At 43.1% G+C, this 22,621-nt stretch overlaps 1 protein-coding gene across 1 annotated transcript in view; it reads right to left on the reverse strand.

Moving 5' to 3' along the window:
- Positions 1-22,621, reverse strand: part of bicd1a (bicaudal D homolog 1a) — a gene marked incomplete at both ends in the record, with an annotated part of 75,086 nt that overhangs the window by 25,144 nt on the left and 27,321 nt on the right. The window contains 2 exons of the mRNA XM_079502196.1: positions 2,430-2,582; positions 6,356-6,568. Coding sequence (XP_079358322.1) covers positions 2,430-2,582; positions 6,356-6,568 — 366 coding nt within the window. The remainder of the gene's footprint in view (positions 1-2,429; positions 2,583-6,355; positions 6,569-22,621) is intronic.

A 22,621-nucleotide genomic window follows, 5' to 3' on the forward strand; every position in this document is an offset into this window, starting at 1 on the left:
TCTGAGCGCTGCTAACAGCTCCGACGTGTGGCTTTGTGTGTATGTCTATTTATTCTCCCCTGCAAGACAGAGCCCAATTGTATGTCTATTTAGTATATTTACCCTGCCTGATACAATGAGAATATGTGTCATCATAGCCCTGCCTGACGCAATGAGAATGTGTGTCATGGTAGCCCTGCCAGAAGCAAGGAGAATGTGTGTCATGGTAGCCCTGCCGGAAGCAATGGGAATGTGTGTGTCATGGTAGCCCTGCCAGAAGCAATGAGAATGTGTGTGTCATGGTAGCCCTGCCGGAAGCAATGGGAATGTGTGTGTCATGGTAGCCCTGCCAGAAGCAATGAGAATGTGTGTGTCATCATACTGTAGCCCTGCCAGAAGCAATGAGAATGTGTGTGTCATGGTAGCCCTGCCTGACGCAATGAGAATGTGTGTCATGGTAGCCCTGCCTGACGCAATGAGAATGTGTGTCATGGTAGCCCTGCCAGAAGCAATGAGAATGTGTGTGTCATCATGGTAGCCCTGCCTGACGCAATGAGAATGTGTGTCATGGTAGCCCTGCCAGAAACAATGAGAATGTGTGTCATGGTAGCCCTGTCAGAAGCAATGAGAATGTATGTGTCATGGTAGCCCTGTCAGAAGCAAGGAGAATGTGTGTGTCATGGTAGCCCTGTCAGAAGCAAGGAGAATGTGTGTGTTATCATGGTAGCCCTGCCAGAAGCAAGGAGAATGTGTGTGTCATCATGGTAGCCCTGCCTGACGCAATGAGAATGTGTGTGTCATGGTAGCCCTGCCAGAAGCAAGGAGAATGTGTGTGTCATGGTAGCCCTGCCAGAAGCAAGGAGAATGTGTGTGTCATGGTAGCCCTGCCAGAAGCAATGAGAATGTGTGTGTCATGGTAGCCCTGCCAGAAGCAATGAGAATGTGTGTGTTATCATGGTAGCCCTGCCAGAAGCAATGAGAATGTGTGTGTCATGGTAGCCCTGCCAGAAGCAATGAGAATGTGTGTGTCATGGTAGCCCTGCCAAAAGCAATGAGAATATGTGTGTCATCATGGTAGCCCTGCCAGAAGCAATGAGAATGTGTCATGGTAGCCCTGCCAGAAGCAATGAGAATGTGTGTCATGGTAGCCCTGCCAGAAGCAATGAGAATGTGTGTGTCATGGTAGCCCTGCCAGAAGCAATGAGAATGTGTGTGTTATCATGGTAGCCCTGCCAGAAGCAATGAGAATGTGTGTGTCATCATGGTAGCCCTGCCGGAAGCAATGAGAATGTGTGTGTCATGGTAGCCCTGCCAGAAGCAATGAGAATGTGTGTGTCATCATACTGTAGCCCTGCCAGAAGCAAGGAGAATGTGTGTGTCATGGTAGCCCTGCCAGAAGCAATGAGAATGTGTGTGTCATCATGGTAGCCCTGCCAGAAGCAATGAGAATGTGTGTGTCATGGTAGCCCTGCCGGAAGCAATGAGAATGTGTGTGTCATCATGGTAGCCCTGCCAGAAGCAATGAGAATGTGTGTGTCATGGTAGCCCTGCCAGAAGCAAGGAGAATGTATGTGTCATGGTAGCCCTGCCAGAAGCAATGAGAATGTGTGTGTCATCATGGTAGCCCTGCCAGAAGCAATGAGAATGTGTGTGTCATGGTTAGGCCTGACGTCATACATAATGGCGACAGGCGGAGGAGTGTATGCACTGTGACAAATATCACCTTCCCCGCCCGGGCCGGCTTCCCTCTTCCGAACACCAATTGTGTTTGCATAGAGCAGAAATTCTCAATCTTTGTTTTAATTTCAAGGATGCCCAGTTTGATATGTTTTACGCCACGGAACCCCATTTTAATCTCTGGCACCCCAATCTACACTGTACCATCCTGTGTGTTAATTTAACTCTCAGAGTTACAGACATGTAATGGTCCACTCCTTTTAGTTCAACCCTGACTCGGCACAAACATTGGATTAAATTGGTTCTACTGCTATGCCACCAACAATAGACTCCTTATCCTCCATCAAAACCACCATAAATGAGCACCTGTCTGCAATTTGTAACTGGTCCTACTGTAGAATCTTATCTTAACACCAGAAATCCCCCCCACCCCCACAAACTGATACTAATGTATCAGTTTATATTATTGTATATTATATTATCTTATGTACATTATTTAAATGTCTCGATGACTAAAATACAAAGGACCACAATGGAAACTAGGGCTTTTTGCGTTATCCTTTTAGCTTCCCTTCAAATTTGTAGCAATGTACTATTACACACTGTTCTTGTCCAGTCTAAGTCTCGTTCCTTTTCCCCCTGTACAGCAAATCTTTTTTTACGAAAATAGCCAATCTACAACGCACGTTGTGACACGTTGTGAGGTTATAGATTGGCTATTTTCACTAAACGTTTGGTCTGAAAAAGAGACGCTATGGGAGTTGAAGACAGACCTGGTTCTGTTTGAGCGTGGACACCAGCTTCTGCAGGGTGATGTTCTCCTCCTCCAGCTCAGTGTAGTCCTGCAGCAGGCGGGCCTCGCGGAACTTCAGCTCCCTGATCTCCTCTCTCATCCTGGTCCTCTGGAGCTCCAACATCTCGTTGCTCTGAAAGCACATAAACATGCAGCAGCAACAACAACAACAACGACACGTCACAAAACCTCTGAAAGCACACAAACACACAACAACCAATGACACAAAACGTCACTAGGGCGTCACGGTTATGACATTGATGTGACGATGTCCCTCCATGGTGTGGAAGTTTACAGTTCAGACACAAGTCACTTAGCCACTCGGACGACCTGAGGACGATTCTAAAAAAAATGTCCTCTAAATCATGACAGTTTTCTGAAAATCCTACAGTATGTTTCTATGTCAGTGGTTTTCAAACTATTTAATGTCAAGGTCTCCCAGAATTATATGTATTTGGCCCCGAACCCCAATCTCAAAAGAAGCAAAGTGTTCAGTGGGAAAGAATATATATTCAAAGATTTGCACACATTTTCAAGATTAAAAAAAAATAGCAGATCTACAAGCTCAATAGTTCAATAGCAGTGGTACAAGCTCAAGCTTGTAGATCCGCAATTTTCGCAATGATTTAAAAATATTTGGACTATTATTTTTTATGACAATTCACTTATTCTCCTATAAAGACCTGTCCAAACCAGTGCTGTAACGAGGAGGTTGCAACCAAAGTGCATATCTTGCATGTGTCTCATCTCAGTTTGAAAAAATCCAGGAGTCAGCACTATATACTGTCTAACACCCAGCAACATCTTTTATTTATTTATTGCCTCTACCAGGCCGAAGGCATGGGGAGAGTATGTTTTGCACTCTGTCCGTCCGTCTGTCCGAGTGTGTGCGTGTGTGTGTGCGTGCGTGCGTGCGTGCGTGCGTGCGTGTGTGCGTGCGTGCGTGCGTGCGTGCGTGTGTGTGTGTGTGTGTTTATGTGTGTGTGTGTGCGTGTGTGTGTGTGTGTGTCCTGACTATTGACTGTATGTACAGTATGATATGAGATGCAAGCGTGTTCCTGCTCACTCTGTTCTTATCATGGTTTCCATAATCTACTATAGGGATGACACAGATCTACTGTCCTACTGTATATATTTCTCTGTGTGTATAATAAACTCTAGAATGTATTTATTACTGCGCTCGCTGTGTTGGCATATGTTGATGTTCTCCGCAACTGCGGCTTGACGGATCCTCACGACCTCACCCACCACCCCAAGGTTAGATGGATCCTCACGACTTCACCCACCACCCCAAGGTTAGATGGAGACTTCTAGAGGCCTTATAGATGGTCGCCCTTTAAGATCACAACAGTGATTGACAGGGCATGGTCCAACGGGTACACTGTCTGACTGTCTCATTATATATTCATGAGGGGGCAGGGAATTAGGGCTGAGCTGTGTATGATGAACTGAACAGGATCAATGAGGCTGAACACACGAGAGAGACAAGAAATCTATGGTTGGACTGTACTTCACTGTTGTTGCTGTTGCAGACTAGTACCACAGTATAGAGCGTTGCAGTCCCGCCCCTTTCATGACGACGCCAGGCCCAGGAAATGATTCCCAATGCATTTTTCCCATAGATTTCTATTAGTATTTATTTAAAGGCGGTTACGCCGCGGACAAAGCCAACTCGAGTCGTGACAACTCATGACAATAAACACAATATTTTGGACCAAACAAATAATTACAAAGAAGAAAAACAACAAAATAAGTGTTGTAACCTGCCGTTTTTTTTCTTCTTTCTAATTATTTGTTCGGCCCAAAAAATTGTGTTTGTTGTCATGAGTTGTCACGACTCGAGTTGGCTTTGTCCGCGGCGTAAACGTCTTTAAATAAATACTTTTTGAAATGTCTATGAGGAAAATGAACGGAGAATAATTTCCTGGGCCCTGGTAGGGGGCGGGACTGTGACGCTCTATAGTGGTATGGTAGTAGAAGCCGACAGCTTTATCCTGCCTCATCCTTCTATTAAACTGTTTAAACTTTGCATACTGTGGAGATCAGATGTCAGAGATATCAAATAAACTGATTGACACAGTGCTTACATATTTTTAACAATCGGCAGATTCGTCACAGTGAGCGAATTAAAACAAAAAAGATGGCGACCAGAACAACGTTATTTCTGTTCCCTATAGGTAAAACCGCAAAAATTGTAGAACTGAGATTGTATATCTGATGTTTCTGTGTAACAAAATATATAGTTTACTGCAGCAACTGAATACCGGTCGGTACAGATATTTTATGAATATATTGTGCCAAGAAGCTATCCATTTGAAATACTGACATCAGAAGAGAGAACAAAATGGAGTCTAGCTTTTATAGCTTAACATAATTTGACTGAAAGGGTGACTTTGCAATTCACTCAAACAAAGGGTGACTTTGCAATTCACTCAAACAAAGTACACTTTATCCCAAGAAAAAGTATTTCCTGTGTTCCTTGAAGTTTGTCTGAAAAAACGCACACTGGTGCGGCTGCAGCATCTGTCCTCCACAGTTAAAGGAGACATATCCTCGTTAATATGCAACAGATATGCAAATGACATCATGCAAATGAGATGCGACAAGCAGCTACTGTAATGAGGAGGTGATTAATGTGTGACAATGAAGGATCCTCATAAACAGGTGGTGAACACCACTACACTTCACAGTCTTTTTAATATAATATAATATAATATAATATAATATAATATAATATAATATAATATAATATAATATAATATAATATAATATAATATAATATAATATAATAATTTATATTCCATCATACGATGACGTATCACGTGCAGTGAAAATAGCAGATCTAACAGGCTCAGAATGTGCCGTGATGCGACATGTTGTAAGATTGTAGATTGTTTATTTTCGCTATAATGAGCATTTCTGAAATAATCCAGCATTTAGATAAACTAGAGCGGTGCCCGTTGTAGCCTCTACAGCGGTGCCCGTTGGAACGATGCAAGTTAGAAATGCATGCCCCACCCAGATATTATGTCTGTGTCCCTTTTATGCCCATATATGGAGTTCTTTGTTAGGCATGCCCAAATATGGAGTCTATGCAGACATCAGAATGATGTCAGAACAGGCCAGCTCCATATATGGACACTGGGCAGGGGCCCAGCTGTCCAGAGTCCGGACAGAGGCCTTTTTGGGGCGGTTCTGGACAACCGTGGGTCCGACTGACTCGACACCGGTCACTGCACCCCCTGTGGTGGGGTGGAACGCGTGTGTCGAATTTGAAGTCGTGGGGCGAACGGTTCTCGAGTTACATGGATTTCAGACGTACAGACACACACACACAGACTTGGTGCATTTTTTGTTAGATGTCTCTCTCTCTCTCTCTCTCTCTGCACACATGTGCCGAGCTCAGGGCATTTCTCTTATTCTCCAGCTTAACACTGGATTTGTCCTCCACAATGGGGCCGTGGCCCCCAACGTGTCTGACCCCGGATCGAACCCTTCCACTGCACCACAGTTCACCCAGGAGTCAGGACATCTCACGTATGCATAGGAGGACAGCTTTATAGACACTTGTGTGACATGGCAGTTTTGTTTCTTTTTGGCTGACTAGATACTGCTGTGTGTAGACCAGTGGTCAAATCTTTGTATACATTTTCATAAATTGTCAATAACAGGAAAGAAAGACAACACTTACGTATATCATATCACAATATTACAATATCCCCAAATCCCAGATCTAGTCTCGTATCAAGATAGCGTTGAGCGATATCTATAATCGAAATATTGCCCAGCCCTAATTACCCGTCTTTCTTCCTGGTCCGTTGAACACAACACAACCGACACAACAAAAGAAAATCAAAAACAAAATGGCCGAACTAGTTGAGTAAAGATATAAAGTGCTGAGTTCACCTCTCGTAGCTCCTGCAGGACAGCGTTGAGCCTGTCGTTCTCTGCCTGCGTGTTGGAGGCCACGGATCGACTGAGCTTCACCTCGGACTGCAGCTCCAGCAGGCGGCCCATGTAGAAGGCCTCCTTGGAGGCAGACTCCCGCAGCAGCGTCTCCTCGTTGCACTCCCCATCCTCGGCCACCTTACGCTGGTTGGAGTAGGCCTGGCCGAATGCCTGCATAGAGAGGAGGGGACAAGGGACACGCACAAGTCACTACTAGGCCTGTCAGTACAACACTTTTTGCACCAAGTGTGTAAAACACGCTTATGTTCCTTTTGCAACTTAATGTCTAATATCATGTACACAGTATATACTTGCTGCTTGATGCACTTTAATTGTAACCTCATGTACACTACATACTGTATCGGATGGTATGCTTTGTGTATATACTGTATTATTGTAGATCTACAAAATATATACTATATATTTTGTTGATTTCACTTGTACAACGTGTCTGTCACGATGCGGCACGCTGTGAGCTTGTGGATCATTAGTTATTTGTCATATCTGTTCTGCACAATTTTGGTTTACAAAGACTAAAAGTCAAACAGAAATGTAATTTGAATGTATCATGTTACAATGTCCAATGCCAAAAAAACAATTAAATCATATAAAATGTATGACAATTAATCATAGTCTGAAAAAACAAATACCGGTTGTAACGAAGACTCTGACTAGGACGTTGGGCTATATGATATATGACATGTTTAGTATGACAATCCCTATATTTGAGCCCGAGCCGACCTAGTGCTGATATCGATAGATATGGTAGAACCATATATGGGTAGATCTAACTGGCTTAGTCATCGTGACAAGCCTGGTCGGAGAATATATAGAGGGTCGGCTTCAGGGAGAAGGCAGAAGTCAAAGCATCCTGGTTTAAGTTCTAACCGGACACCACTGCGGGGGTCCTGAGATTTCCATGGTAAATCTGGGGGTGGCAATGAGTGTAACGAAGGCTTTCACCTAGAGCTTCTGGTGGATATCATGAGAGCATTGTCTGGACAGCATGATGATGCAAGGGCATCGGAGCTATATCAACCCTCTCATAGATGTTGGAGCAGTCGGAGGACGGCAGAGGCTTCGTTCACCGATAGGATATCGAGATGAAAGTGCAAGCTGACAGACCAGAAGTCCAGGTTCATAGGGACCGAAGTAGTCCAGCAAGGAGGCTGGACGGTCACTCTTGCAGAAATGACCATGAGCATAACCGGAGACGAACAGTCATCATGCATGGTACGGTAGTAGCACCCAATTCTGCCGATCGTACACCAAGTAACCAGCAAGACGGCAAGAAGCCGTATGTCAGTACTGTAATAGCGGCACACACCATCTTGGGGTATGCGGCAGGTTCAAACGACTGAGTTTAATGGCGAAACGAGATTTGATATGACAGATGAAGCTGTGTTATCAGCAATGGACGTCGTCATGCAGGCAAGAAACTGTAAACTACAGACTAGGAGTGAAATGTGGTGGAAGGCACCCTCTGGCTCTTCACAGTATTAATAGGAGCCGGACCCGGTTGAACCGGAGAGCAGATGAACCTTTGCGGAACCCTAGGACACCTAAGATCGAGACGGGACAGGATTTACAAGAGGAATTACCGCAGCCAGCAATCTTGACTATAGCAGGAGAGTCCTTGCATGTGGGCTATCCACCGCCTAAAGGGAGAAATGTCATGTTAAAGGTGTGCAAAGTTCAAATTTGCAATTGTGGCAAAGTAATGGAAGTATATGCAGTTCTGGATGATGGTTCGGGGCGAACCATTTTGTTACACACAGTTGCCAGGCAGGTCGGAGTGAGGGGTCAACCTGAAGAGTTGCGTATCAGAATCATGAGAGATCTTCAAGTTTTGCACGGGGTGGCTGTATCTTCCGAGGTATCTCCTGCCGTACAGCCAAACCAAGTCAATAATATTGAGGGAGCATTGATCGCCAAATAGCTTGGATTGTGAGCATACACAGATCGTCAGCAGACTAATGGAGAGAGATTAACATCTTCGAGAGCCTCCCTTGCTGGATAACTACCAGGCCTGGCCTGTTAGAACCTAGCCGAAAGAAAGGACAATTGTCTGAGTCTTCTGGATGCGGTATAGATTTCAACGTGAAATCTGGGGTGGCTGTAACGAAGACTCTGACTAGGACGTTGGGCTATATGATATATGACATGTTTAGTATGACAATCCCTATATTTGGGCCTGAGCCGACCTAGTGCTGATATCGATAGATATGGTAGAACCATATATGGGTAGATCTAACTGGCTTTGTCATCGTGACAAGCCTGGTCGGAGAATATATAGAGGGTCGGCTTCAGGGAGAAGGCAGAAGTCAAAGCATCCTGGTTTAAGTTCTAACCGGACACCACTGCGGGGGTCCTAAGCTAAGTAATCAGCAATACAGCCTTGAGCTATTTTATACCGGTAATTATAAATCACTAGACCTGTACGTGCCCGTCGGCCACCGGCCTACTTGGGAATGATGAACTTGGGAACCTAATAATTGTTGTCATAGCATCGGTTTTAACTATCTGTCTGTCCCTTTTGTGCCCATACTGTATATGGAGATCTCTGTAGTATGCAATACCCGTTGTCATACCACCCATTTTAACTGTCTGTCTGTGTCCCACATGGAGATCTCTGTATCTGTCTGTCTGCCTGTGTCTGAAGATTGCAAACTGAAAAGTGTCAGGTGTGGGGTTACCATGGCAATCAATTGGCTGAGGCAGAGGCACAGGTGAGGGGATTTAGGCTGATTAGGCCCACTGGCAGAGCCTGACCAGAGCCTTTTGTGGTGGTTCTGGAGAACCGTGGGTCCGACCGACTCAATACCGGGCACTGCACTCCCTGTGGGGGTGTGGAACAGTTACGTGCATTACAACCGTACACACACACACACGCATGCACGCACGCACGCAGAGACGTGGCGCATTTATAGTAGGATTTCCAACCACACTGTTCATAAACATGCCAGCACGCCTTCCTCATCCATCACCACTAGGGGCACTGCTGCTACGGTTACAACAACCACCCACACATATAGACACCAGTAGCCTGATGTCTATACTCTGCACTGCAAGTCAACATCCACAGAGTTAATGTAACCCTGTCAGAGTTAAATGAACACTGTGTGTCAATGTAAGATGATATTCCAGCCCTGGGTAATATGTGTGTGTGATCGATAGGAACACTGTTCCCATTCTCCTGACACAGGTTTTCGCGCGGCTACAGAGCTGACTGATCATGACAAAGGAACCCGGCCTTGATTGAGGAAATCACACACAGCAGCCATCGACATGCACGACAGCATTACACACACGGCAGAGCCAACGATGGTGACCCCTGTGAGTCTGACCTCTGACCTCAGTGACATCCTGTTTATCTTCGCTGTTGGGGCTGAAACCTCCATATCTCCATATTTAAACTTTTTGTGTTTTTCCGTAAATTAACGCCGTACTTGTCGATCTGCTGCTTTTGCTCATTTTGAATTTGAATCAATATGAGGAAATCAAATCTGCACCATGCCTTCACCACGTGGTTCAACAAAATCAATGTTGGCATTAATCTGCTAATCTAATCTATTAAAACACAGTACACACACTACGTTTATCTACGCACACGAGCACACGCACGCGCACACACACACACACACACACACACACACACACACACACACACACACACACACACACACACACACACACACCTTCGCACATGTTCACACGCACAGTGTGCATGCATGCGCGCAGGCACACTCCCCTCTCTTGGGAGGTACAGGGTGGTTTCTTTGGAAGAATACGGTGATTAATTCTGGACACATTGAGACCGAGTGAACGACCGTTGTCGTTTCAAAAGCAGCTTGCCTGTGCGTTGGGGCCCCCGAGGGCCCCCAGCAGGAGCCGGTGTGGGGCCCCGTGCACCCACTGGAGGACCATAAAGGCAGCAGAGATTTCTTTTTCTTTCTTTTTTTTTTAAAGAAAAGGGACAATGGCTTCATGGAAGACAGATGTTCTACGCTTCCATTAAATTGCATTGTTGTGAGCTTGTAGATTTAATAAGGGGTAGAAGTTCAGTACAAAAAAATATATACAATTTGAAATATGGATATACAAGGTTTCTGCCTGGTGTGCGTAATCACTCATAACTAAACAAATGGGGTAAATGTATGCAGAGCTGGTCACTGCAATGCAGCACAAGTCAAGATGACTTGACTAGTCTGCATGTTGCTGTGGATGACTTGACTAGTCTGCATGTTGCTGTGGATGACTTGACTAGTCTGCATGTTGCTGTGGATGACTTGACTAGTCTGCATGTTGCTGTGGATGACTTGACTAGTCTGCACGTTGCTGTGGATGACTTGACTAGTCTGCATGTTGCTGTGGATGACTTGACTAGTCTGCATGTTGCTGTGGATGACTTGACTAGTCTGCATGTTGCTGTGGATGACTTGACTAGTCTGCATGTTGCTGTGGATGACTTGACTAGTCTGCATGTTGCTGTGGATGACTTGACTAGTCTGCATGTTGCTGTGGATGACTTGACTAGGCTGCATGTTGCTGTGGATGACTTGTCGGTAACACTTGCTATTAGGGGTGTATCAAAATCCTAATACTGTCCAATAATTAGATGGGGAGGGGCATGACAGGCAGTCATACCCTAGTGATTTTTAGGGTATGATTTGGGGCCCTAAAGATGATTACAAAATCAATATCAACATCTTAATACTGTCCAATACTTAGATAGGGAGGGGGGTGAAATTATGACAGGCTGTCAAAATATGACCCCCAGTAAAAAAAACACTTTGTGTTGTGTTTGAAATAGACACTCGTGCTTTCTAAGGTGTTTTCTGGGGCCCTAAGGATGAACAATATGAATATCAACATCCTAATACTGTCCAATAGGGAGGGGGGTGAAATTATGACCGCCCCAGTTGTCAAAATATGACCGCCCCAGTCAACCCAGAACCTCAGTTTTCCAGGGTTTATATTCTTTAATCCATGTTTTTATCAGATCAAATCGTTAGCTACCGTTCACTAACAGTTCAAGTGGGACAGTGGCCACGGCCATTCTATTCGGTATGCATGAGGAGTCCAAGCTGCTTCTTTTCACCTGACAGGGTCCACCTGACAGTTTCCCCGTCCAGACGTAGCCCGTGGAAGGAACACGTTATTCCGACCAGTTCCTTTCCCCTCCATCAGGCTGGCCAGGGGGAGGTAGTTTAGAGACCAGGATTACGGCAAGTTTTTGTGAGGGTACCTACCCTAGGGGACACGGGGAGAACATGCAAACTCCACACAGAAAGGCCCTCATGCTTTCTAGGGTATGATTTGGGGCCCTAAAGATGAAAGGATGAATACAAAATGAATATCAACATCTTAATACTGTCCAATACTTCGATACGGAGGTTATAAAGTATTATGATTATTTATGAGCGCTTATAAATATAATTATACATGGTTATGAGAAGATTATAATGTCTTATAAGTGTGTTCATAATGCGTTATAAACACGGGATGCATGTGTATGAATTATGTACACAGAAATGACAACTCTAAGTGGATAATTAATGCCACATCATAATTATGTCGGCCGCTCTGATCCATGGATTAAACTTTAATGCCATGTTCCTCAGGATGACAGTAATAGTAAGGCATCAGTGACTGGCAACCCTTACAAGTTGTGTCCATGATGAAAAGAAGCACATAATTGCACAATTCAGGCCTGAGGCGTGTGGAGGTCGTCTGTTCCATATACAGTTGAGACAATACACACCCCTCTGCCATTGATATTCAACCCTGAGGGCATGGAAGACCACCAGACCAGCTAAAACACACTAATGAGGGTTTCTGAGACACGCGCGCGCGCGCGCACACACACACACGCGCGCGCGCACACACACACACACACACACACACACACACACACACACACACACACACACACACACACACACACACACACACACACACACACACACACACACACACACACACACACACACACACACACACACACACACACACAGGCTATTTCAGTCACAGGCAAGAGACAAGCTACTTTTTCCGCAGTGATTTATGTCCACTAATACACGCAGGAAACACCAACAAATATCAGTAAGGCATTGGTCTCAAAGTGGGGTCTGGGTCCCCAGCTAAATTGGTTAATATAGCGTTACAATCGTTTTAAGAACTTTAACCATTATGGTATACTTAATGAATATAAAAAAATCACACCTGTGTGAAGTGAGAGGCGCTAATATATTAAAGTCTAACTCATGTTGATTAGGTGATGAAATGGTGATGTAAAACAAACGGTGCAAACACAAACATTAACAATAAAGAGACAATATGACATAATGAGTTACAAAATGACGTATATTTTCCCTTCATTGTCAATGGCGTTTATTAAACAAACATTGAACTAAAGACAAACATTAAACCTGGTTATAGGAGGGGCTAGCGCCCCTCAAAAATAGCAGATATACAAGCTCAAAGCGTGTCATTTCATGTGCTATGAGTGTGTAGATCTGCAATAAAAATCAGACCTTGTCTGAAGTGAGTGGTGCAACAGCGCCCCCTGTTGGTACCCTAAACGAACAGACAGACAAAGAGACATAGGGACGGACGGACCAACATTGCCGGTTCTAGGAGTGGTTGCACCGCTCAAAAACAAATAATACTCTTTTCTTCTGGGGGTCCCTGGCACAAAATATTTTTTGAGGGGTTCCGCAGCCAAAATACCATATCATTTTGCGGGTCCATGACAAAAAGATTAAAAACTACTGCTATAAGGTAGTGATAATAATACCGCATCACTACCTCTAGAGTGGCCACTTGAGAATCGGAAGGTTCCTGGTTCAATACCCAGCTCCCCCTGGGTTAGTGTCGAAGTGTCCCTGAGCAAGTCACTGATTGGTGGATTAGGGTGGTGGATTTGCAATGTTCCTCTGCCAGTGCCATGCAGTCCTTGATGCATCTGAAGCTCTCAAGAGTTAATTGACACTGAGCATGTTGCTGTTGCAGTCAGCAGTATAGTGACCGGCCCTACACTTGATTTGACAAAAAAATATAGTTTGTACTTGAGTTAAAGTTCTGGAGTACTTGCTTTTAAAAATACTCAAATATTCAAACTTACGTGCTTTTAGAAATATCGACAATTCATTATAGCTTCAAGTTTAGCGTTTAGCGTTGTATGCTCATTTCTTTGTCTCATCACTTTATTCTGTATCCTGTCTGAGTTCTCTATATGCTGATTGGATAAAATTGGTATTCCGATCTGAAAATGTATTCTGTTTGCCAAAGAGCTGGAGAAACATGGAGAATGAACACACACACTCTACTATAGAGTGTGTGTTCATATAGAGTCTATAGCAATTATTACTAGAATCTAAAGCTATTTCGATTCTGAGAAATGTAGTGGAGTAAAAAGTACAATATTTGTCATTGAAATGTAGTGCAGTGAAAGTCATACTCAAGTAAATTACAGATACTAAACATATATATATTGTTTTCCTTTTACTTAAGTGCAGCACTGCTGAAAAAGTACTTGGTTACTGTCCACTGGTCTATAGCCAGGTCTCCATGCTGAGATACATGTTTGCACAGTTTGGATAACAAGCTGCATCCTGCAGAGAAGCAAGTCAACGCTGTCCAGATGGTTACCATGGTAACTATGGAGGAGTTTCAGCACCACGGAGAGAGACATATGGGAGTACCAGCAAGAAACAATGGAGACGCTGTGTGTTCCAGGACGAGAGACACACAGAGGCCCCTTTTCCACCGGTTGGGAACCGGTTCAGTTCAGAACCAGTTTTAGGCCATAAGTCAGACCTCCAAAATTGGAATCTTATTTTTTAATTGAGAGGGCAAAACCATACTTACCGGTATAATACATTGTTTATAGGATCAATATAAGTCAATATAAGTCTACTACTGTGGAATATATTCATTTAGGCTACTTTATATTGATCCTGTGAACAATTCAGTATGGTTTTGCACACTCAATTCATAATTAACGTTCAAATATTGGAGGTCTGGCTCATGGACTAAAAACGGGTTCTGAACTGAACCGGTTCCCAACCGGTGGAAAACGGGTCTGAGAGAGAGAGAGAGAGAGAGAGAGAGAGAGAGAGACTATTGTGTGTGGCAGATTGTCTATGTCCTGGGACGACCGACAGCAACAATAAACAAAAGCTCCACAATCCATAAATTAAATAAACAGCCTAAACATCGTCCAAAAATATGTTAGAGACTTTAATCACAAAATGGAACAGGTTAAGACAGCCTCTCAAAATGTATTGGGACTGTGACTGTGCTGGGGACCCCCTCGGCCTCCATCAAGCACCAGTCTGGGGGTCCCTGAATCCCACTTTGAGAACCAGTGCAATAAAGGACATATCTGGAAACCTAATATGTCCAAAACTGATATTTTCAGGATTTAAAAAAATATATATAGCAGATCTACAAGCTGGTATACTTTTGTGTGATGCTGTAGTATGACGGAGATACGAGGTTTCTGCCCGACAGCAACGTCATAGTTATTGCAGAGACTGCATACTGAATACACTTGTGTATTTTGAGGCTGTCTGAGGACACTGTCGTCCCATCCCTGCACCTGGTGCTGTGGACCAACATGATAACAGAATGAGCAGAAAGCAGTTGGAATAAGTTGTACATTTAATCCGTTATATCTCAGCCACCAGAGTGGGGCAGGAATATTGCCTTTAGGTGGTTTGTCCTTGGGACAATGACGAATGATTCCCCTGGGAGACAGCCAGGGGGACATGCGGACAGCCAAGGGATTTGCTATCTCCCAATAATGCGCACACACGAATGCACACACGCATGCGCACGCACGCACGCACGCACGCACGCACGCACGCACGCACGCACGCACCTATACAAATACACCTATCAAAAAAGCTGATCTACAAGCTCACAATGCGTCACAAAGGTTAATGTAACAGAAAATACATTGTCAGGTGGGTGGCAAATCTTCAGAAAGTACCCATTTATCTCCTTCAATTAATTTTCTTTGTGTCATCACTTCCAAATTCACTAGATTATTCTGTGTCCTGTGCTGTGTGGTCTCTCTCCTGAATGGATACAATTGGTATCCCGATCTGATAATGCATTTTCTGTTTAAGCAGGAGCTGGAGGGACAGGGAGACAGACCCCTGACTGAACAAACACAGTATATGAATATTACCACAATATAAAAAAAGCAATTTCAAAGTTATTTTAACAAAATAAATGTCACTACCATTACTGTTGAAAAAAAAACATATTCAAATTCATTAGAAGATGTTGTACCTTTTGACAAATATGGGTCAAAACATCAGTGGTCAGGTGACGGTCACTATGGTCTGGAACTCTCCACAATCGGGATGGGCATCTGACCCTCCTTTAAATCATGTTTAATAGAGTCATCATTAAGGATGCTTTCCCATTGTCCTCGCACTTGATTCATGAAGTCTGTTCAATAGACTATAGACTCTACTAGCTGTATTATAGATGTGGTAGTGTCATATACGTATGAATGAATGAGCTTCTACTATAGACATGCAAATGCATGATTAGTTACCCTCTCTGCCCTGCCCTCCAGCTGCTTGCAACCACTTATGTAAAAGTGACACTTAGGCCTGGGCCATGGGTCCAGTCTGGCAGTGTGCCGCGGGTTCGACTCCCGATCCCGACGGCCTTTACTGCATGTCTTCCCCCATCTCTCTCCCCATTTCCTGTCTGTCCCTCCATAAAAAATATAAAATAAAGGCGAAAGCCACAACAAAAAAAACATTAAAAAAGTGACACTTACTCAATGTCCACATTTTAATTCAGCAATGCATAGATATTAAAATGAAATATATTTTACAATCATGTATCCCTGAATGATACTTACTTTTTTAAAGCACGTACTCCAGTACTTTAACTCATTTGACTGAGCAACTTTCACTTTTAAGTAAAAAATAGGCTATACTCTACTGCAATGTAGAAATACTCTACTTACACGTGGATGTTACTGGCATCAAAATATACTTAAAGGACCAAAATTAAAAGTATGCAATATGCAGAATGTGCCATTTCACAAGTTTTCAAATGTCTAAAATGTATTAAAAAAATCTTTTGAAAATAGCAGATTTTCAATCTCACAACGCGTCGCACCGCAACGTGTTGTCCGCTTGTAGATCAACTATTTTCAAATAGCCAAAGTTTAAATAGGGCTGAAGTGGTGAATGCATGTTTTGTAATAAAAAGGTTTTCAAAATATTTTAGTAAAAAGTACAATATTCTCCTCAGAGATGCTGTGGAATAGACTAGGCTTACAAGTATTGAAAATTGGAAATACTTGAGTAAAGTAAAAAATACCACAGTACAGCAAAAAAATAAAGTACAGTACTTAGTTACTTTCCACCACTGGCATCTACTAGGCTAGGCTACTTTTGAATTGGAATCATGAAAAGTATACATTTTTGACATTATGAGGTTTACACCCAACAGAGACGAAAAGTTAAAAGAAGTGGTTTTATTATGAGTGTATCATTTTACCGAGTCTGGAAGTTTCGGGACCCCCCGGGGACGCCCACACGGAGTTGCACCACTTACTTCACACGGGTGTGATTTTTTATTAAATTGCCAATGTCAGTGCCCCACCCCAACTTATGAATTTCCTCCCTGCGGAGAATATCTTCTAAGTGTAATGCCTATCTATGAGATGAGAGTGAATGACAGACAGTCACAGAGACATAAGAGAGATCAGATTACAAACTGCAGCCAGCAGCACCACGCCACCAGCACGCACGTAACGTGGGTCAGCTCAACACACAACAACAACCGCACCGACAGTCACTGCAAGTCTGCAAGTTTACATGTTTACCTGATTGCTAACCTCGCCTCACCAGGCTTTCCACCTCGGAGGAAAGCCTGGTCTCTGTTCCTAAGTGCTGTGTGAACCGGTCTGGAACGGATGATATCGTTACGTCATGTTGTAGTATTGTTTTGTAGTCATCAGGCAGGAACAATCAAACGGAACTTCCTTTTCCCTCAAACCGGAAGAATAACAATACAATAATACACAATGCAATATATAATCACATGGAATAAATATATGTATATATTTATCTATATTCTTCTAGACAACCGCGATTTGCTACTATATGGTAGTTTACTGGGTTTCCAACCAAATCAATAAACAGGGGCCGAGCACTCTGCTCGAGCCGGAGGTTACATTAACTTAAAGAGATTAATTATACAGAAAGACAAGTGGCTATATGGGGCAACCCAGAGAAACAAACAAAAGCAACCTGACCCTGAGCTAACACAAGAAAACTCATACCTAAACCTAACGAACAAAAGGAAAAGGGTTACAAATAGTTGAACTATATAAACTCCCTACTCTAACTCAAGCCTAACCAAAGATTGACTGTTACAAAAAGCAAGCTCCCATACTCTGTTAAATTATACCACAACTCAATCCATAACGTAAGTATAATTCAATAATGAAATCAATGCTGAGAGGAACAATAAAACACTCAGGGTGCTCTAAACATATAGAGTCCCAGAAGTGTTTATAGCTTTAGGGGTGTAAAGATACATTTTAACAGCGATACGATACGTATCACGATACATGGTTGACGATACGATACATGGACGATATTGGTTCATTATGGCGATACGATCCGATACGATTCAATGATTTGAAATCTATACAGTAACTATTTAAAATACATTGACATTATCGTTTTATGATTTGTACTTTATTATTTTATACATTGACATTATTTTAAACTAAGTAATTAAACCCCTCTTTTTCCTTTTTCTTCTAAAAATTGCTAAATACCAACATGTAGTATTAATACAATCAATTATCTGCATAGCAAAACGATTCGATATGAATTATCTGCATTGCAAAACGATACGATACATATAGTCAATGTTGCTGTTTTCATTTCGATAGATTCTTGAAATTAAAATCGATTTTTCGATGAAGTTACTATATCGTTACACCCCTAGTATCTACTCTTACTGTATACTTAGGGTGCGTTCGGTGGACAGGGTGCATGGACCATGCATAAGGTAAATGAGAAATCAATATCTACTGGAATTCTGGAAACAAACTGGATGCTTGTTATAGCGTTTATGATTGTGTGTGTAGTGCTGAGTGACCAGCATGCCTCACTGCACCACTTAAACCTCTTACTTTAATCCACCTAGTTGGCTCAAAGTGCTCTTCTCCCCACCCATGAATTATTACCTACATAACCTTACAGGCGCTGCGAAATGAATGTTTTATGAACAGTGTGTGTGTGTGTGTGGTAAATGGTAAATGGTGCATTTATATAGCGCCTTTATCCAAGATGCTTTACATAGATTGTGCATTACATTCACCCATTCACACACCGATTGCAGCGGAAGCCATGCAAGGTACCAACCAGCACATCGGGAGCAAATTTGGGGTTCAGTGTCTTGCCCAAGGACACTTCGACATGTAGACAGGAGGAGCCGGGATTCGAACCGCCGACCCATGGATCATTGGACGACCTGCTCTACCTCTTGAGCCACAGTCGTGTGTGTGTGTGTGTGTGTGTGTGTGTGTGTGTGTGTGTGTGTGTGTGTGTGTGTGTGTGTGTGTGTGTGTGTGTGTGTGTGTGTGTGTGTGTGTGTGTGTGTGTGTGTGTGTGTGTGTGTGTGTGTGTGTGTGTGTGTGTGTGCGTGTGTGTGTGCTGTATGTATGTACTATATACAGTACATGTACTGTATGTACTTGCTTGCAGACTGAGGGATAATTCAAGTGAATGACCAGCCAGGACCTTAATAGATGATAGCAGTTTACTTAGTAAGAAATATGCTTTGCTGACTTGATTATATAAAAGCCTTTCACACATCTGACAAACAAACTCTACATGCGCTGCTAATGAGACTGAGACTGTCTTATTGTACAACACAAAGTAGCAGCGGAGAGATGCACTCAGTGTGTGTCACAGGATGACAAATCCACAGCAAACACATAATGGCCCCATATTGGTCTCTTCCTTGTGGTCAAGGCTCCAGCTTTGTTTAACTAACAGGATTGGTTTGGTTCACATCATTCCATTTGGCTGATAGCAGGAGGAATGCCTGGAATCCTTCCCAAAGTGCCCATCTCTTATCTGGATTAATCTGGTGTCTACAGGTGGCAGTTGCTCAGGAGGAGGTAGAGCGGCTGCCTCAGAAATGGAAGGTTTCCCGGTCTGATTACCAGATTATGTTCGTAGTTCGTCTTTGGTTCCATGCATGCATGGTTTTGGAAATATGTCTGTGTGTGAATGGGTGAATGTAATGCACTTTGAAGAAAGGCGTTATATGAATAGGCCTACAGACCTGGGTAGATAGGGAAGTGGTTGGACATAATATTCAATCAACTACAGACCTGGAGAGATCAGGGAAGAGGTTGGACATAATATTATTCAATCAACTAATCTCCTGTGAATATAATTGATCATTTAGGAACATAAATGATTTAGGAACATAAATTATGCTCAACAGTGCATACAGCATACTTGCGTACAGTGTTCTGTTGCGCAAAATTAGTGGTGCAACGTGATGTAAACCACACCTATGAATAGTATTAACAAGAGCTTGTGACACAAATTACAACTACATTCATTGGAACACAGAGTAATATATTTGTTTAACATTGTTAAATGAAAGTGTTTTAGGACAAACAAGAACTATCGCCTCTTCGCCTTTTATGCCCCACCGTGAGAACCACTACGGCGCGGCATGGTGCCCTTCGTTACTCCAAAAGGATCCAAAATTATTATGTAAGAGAAATCTGACGCAAGAAGGACTTTAAACCTACAGTAAATGGGGCGGCTGTGGCTCAGGAGGTAGAGCAGGTCGTCCAATGATCCATGGGTCGGCGGTTCTAATCCCAGCTCCTCCTGTCTACATGTCGAAGTGTCCTTGGGCAAGACACTGAACCCCAAATTGCTCCCGATGTGCTGGTTGGTACCTTGCATGGCTTCAGCTGCAATCGGTGTATGAATGTGTGTGTGAATGGGTGAATGTAATGCACAATCTATGTAAAGCGCCTTGGATAAACAATATAAATGCACCATTTACCATTTATTTACCATTTTGTGATTTGCCAATATGTAGGAAAAAGGGCCGGGATCCAAAACAACAGTCAGCGTGCAGTGAAGATAAGTGTGTCATGTACCCCCTGCCCTCTGCCTGTTAATGTGCCCTGCAGCCCAAGACCAGCCACACAACCACTCACACATAGCCTTCACTAGCAACACACACACCCACGCACACGCACACGCATGCGCACGCGCACGCACGCACGCACGCACGCACGCACGCACGCACGCACGTACGCACACACACACACACACACACACACACACACACACACACACACACACACACACACACACACTACTGTAAAATATACTGTATATAGCAGTGGCAAACATTTTCTGGTTCCATCGATCCAGACCCCATTCATTTATCCCATAGAGATTTCCACAAATAATTAATATTTATATATCAATTATTTTAAGCCTAGAATCAAAAGCCACATGATCCTGGTGAATCATGACCATAAAACATATGATTCTGTTAAAAAGAAAGGGTATTTATTAGGATAATAAAATGATAATGATGTTGCTGCATTTATAGCAATAACTACAGAGACACAGAGGTAGCATCCGGCTTCAGAGGTAAAACAACGTTGCACCAGGTATCAATGGGAATTATACTGTAAGAGCCCCAGAAAGAGAGAGAAACAGCAAACAAAAAGAAAACAACACAATGAAGGAAAGAAGGAAGGAAGTATTAAGTCTTCTCTTGTCCATGTTTGTTCTTTTCTCTATTATTTCGTTTTACACGTTAACTAATCTACCATAATCTAAGTAACTAATCTTTTATCTGGGCTGTAAAACCCAGCAGCAACAAAGTAGTAGTGTAGGTCCTGCTACTGCTACATCATTATTACAACACAACACACTCATACTGACAGGGTGCTCTGACAAAATAACTATAACAACATAGGCTACTACTGTATTACAGTAAACTTTCAGGAATACTTGCATTTATTATAATGGATGCATGACGTGAGCTGTCTCTCTGCTCTGCAACAACACATGCATCCATTTCCATTAAAGGCTCGTGGCTCGACCATTGTGTGTGCACAGCAGATGCCCATGCCTCCATAGCAAAGATTTGCTATGGACTGGCCACCTCAGACCACATACCTATAGCTATGACTTTAAATGTTGAAAATGTGCCCCTCCTGGCTGCCACTAGTAATACTGCACAGGGGAAGTAGACTGGTCTGAGGAGGATATTGACAGATATTCTGTCCTAACTGACAGTTTATTAAACAATATTCATATGTATTGCCAAGTGATGCCTTAAAGTGTTTAAATATGAATTGCACAGACACACATCATGCTGCTGATCTTTGTAATTTTAATGATAACATCACAACAGCTCTAAATGCCGCTAGTGAGCCATTTTGTAGGCAGAAAAATGTTTTTAATATTAAACCTGGGTGGAACGAGTGTAGCCTCGGAAACCCAAACATCACTCACTCTCTGCTGATTTCTGATCGTCTGCACCTTTGTTAAATTGACACACACGCGCACACATTATACACACACACTCCTCTCTCTCTCTCTCTCTGTCGCTCTAATTCATTAGTCTTATGTCTAGCAGCTGCGCAGCTGCCTATGCCATAAAAAGCATAGGTGAGTTCCAGGCTAGAACGAGTGTGGCTGAACATCATGCTGCAGCTAGAGAAGCATTTAAACACTGGAATCATGCAGGTAGGCCAAGACAGGGGGATGTGTTCGAGCATAAAAAACAAACCAATGCCAGATTCAAATATGCTCTCCGGCATATTAAGACCAATGAGAACACCATTAGAGCTGATACGCTAGCCAGAAAGCTTCAAACTAGCAACCATGTTGACTTCTGGAAAGCGGTCCGTGTAATGAACAGCAACAAAACACCTTTACCTTCAGACATTGAGGGGGTCTGTGGCGCAGACAAAATTGCCCAATTATGGCGTGAACATTACCTCAAACTTTTCAACTGTGTCAAAAGTAATGTTGTTGTTGTTGACAATATCGATCTAGACAGTAATGTGGTTATTAGGTGAGGTATCTGATGCTATTAACCTGCTTGTTAATAACAAAGCCTGTGGCCTGGATCATATCACTGCTGAGCATCTTAACACAGCGAACGCTA

Source organism: Electrona antarctica (assembly GCF_951216825.1).
Source record: "Electrona antarctica genome assembly, chromosome: 5".
Taxonomy (NCBI): Eukaryota; Metazoa; Chordata; class Actinopteri; order Myctophiformes; family Myctophidae; genus Electrona; species Electrona antarctica.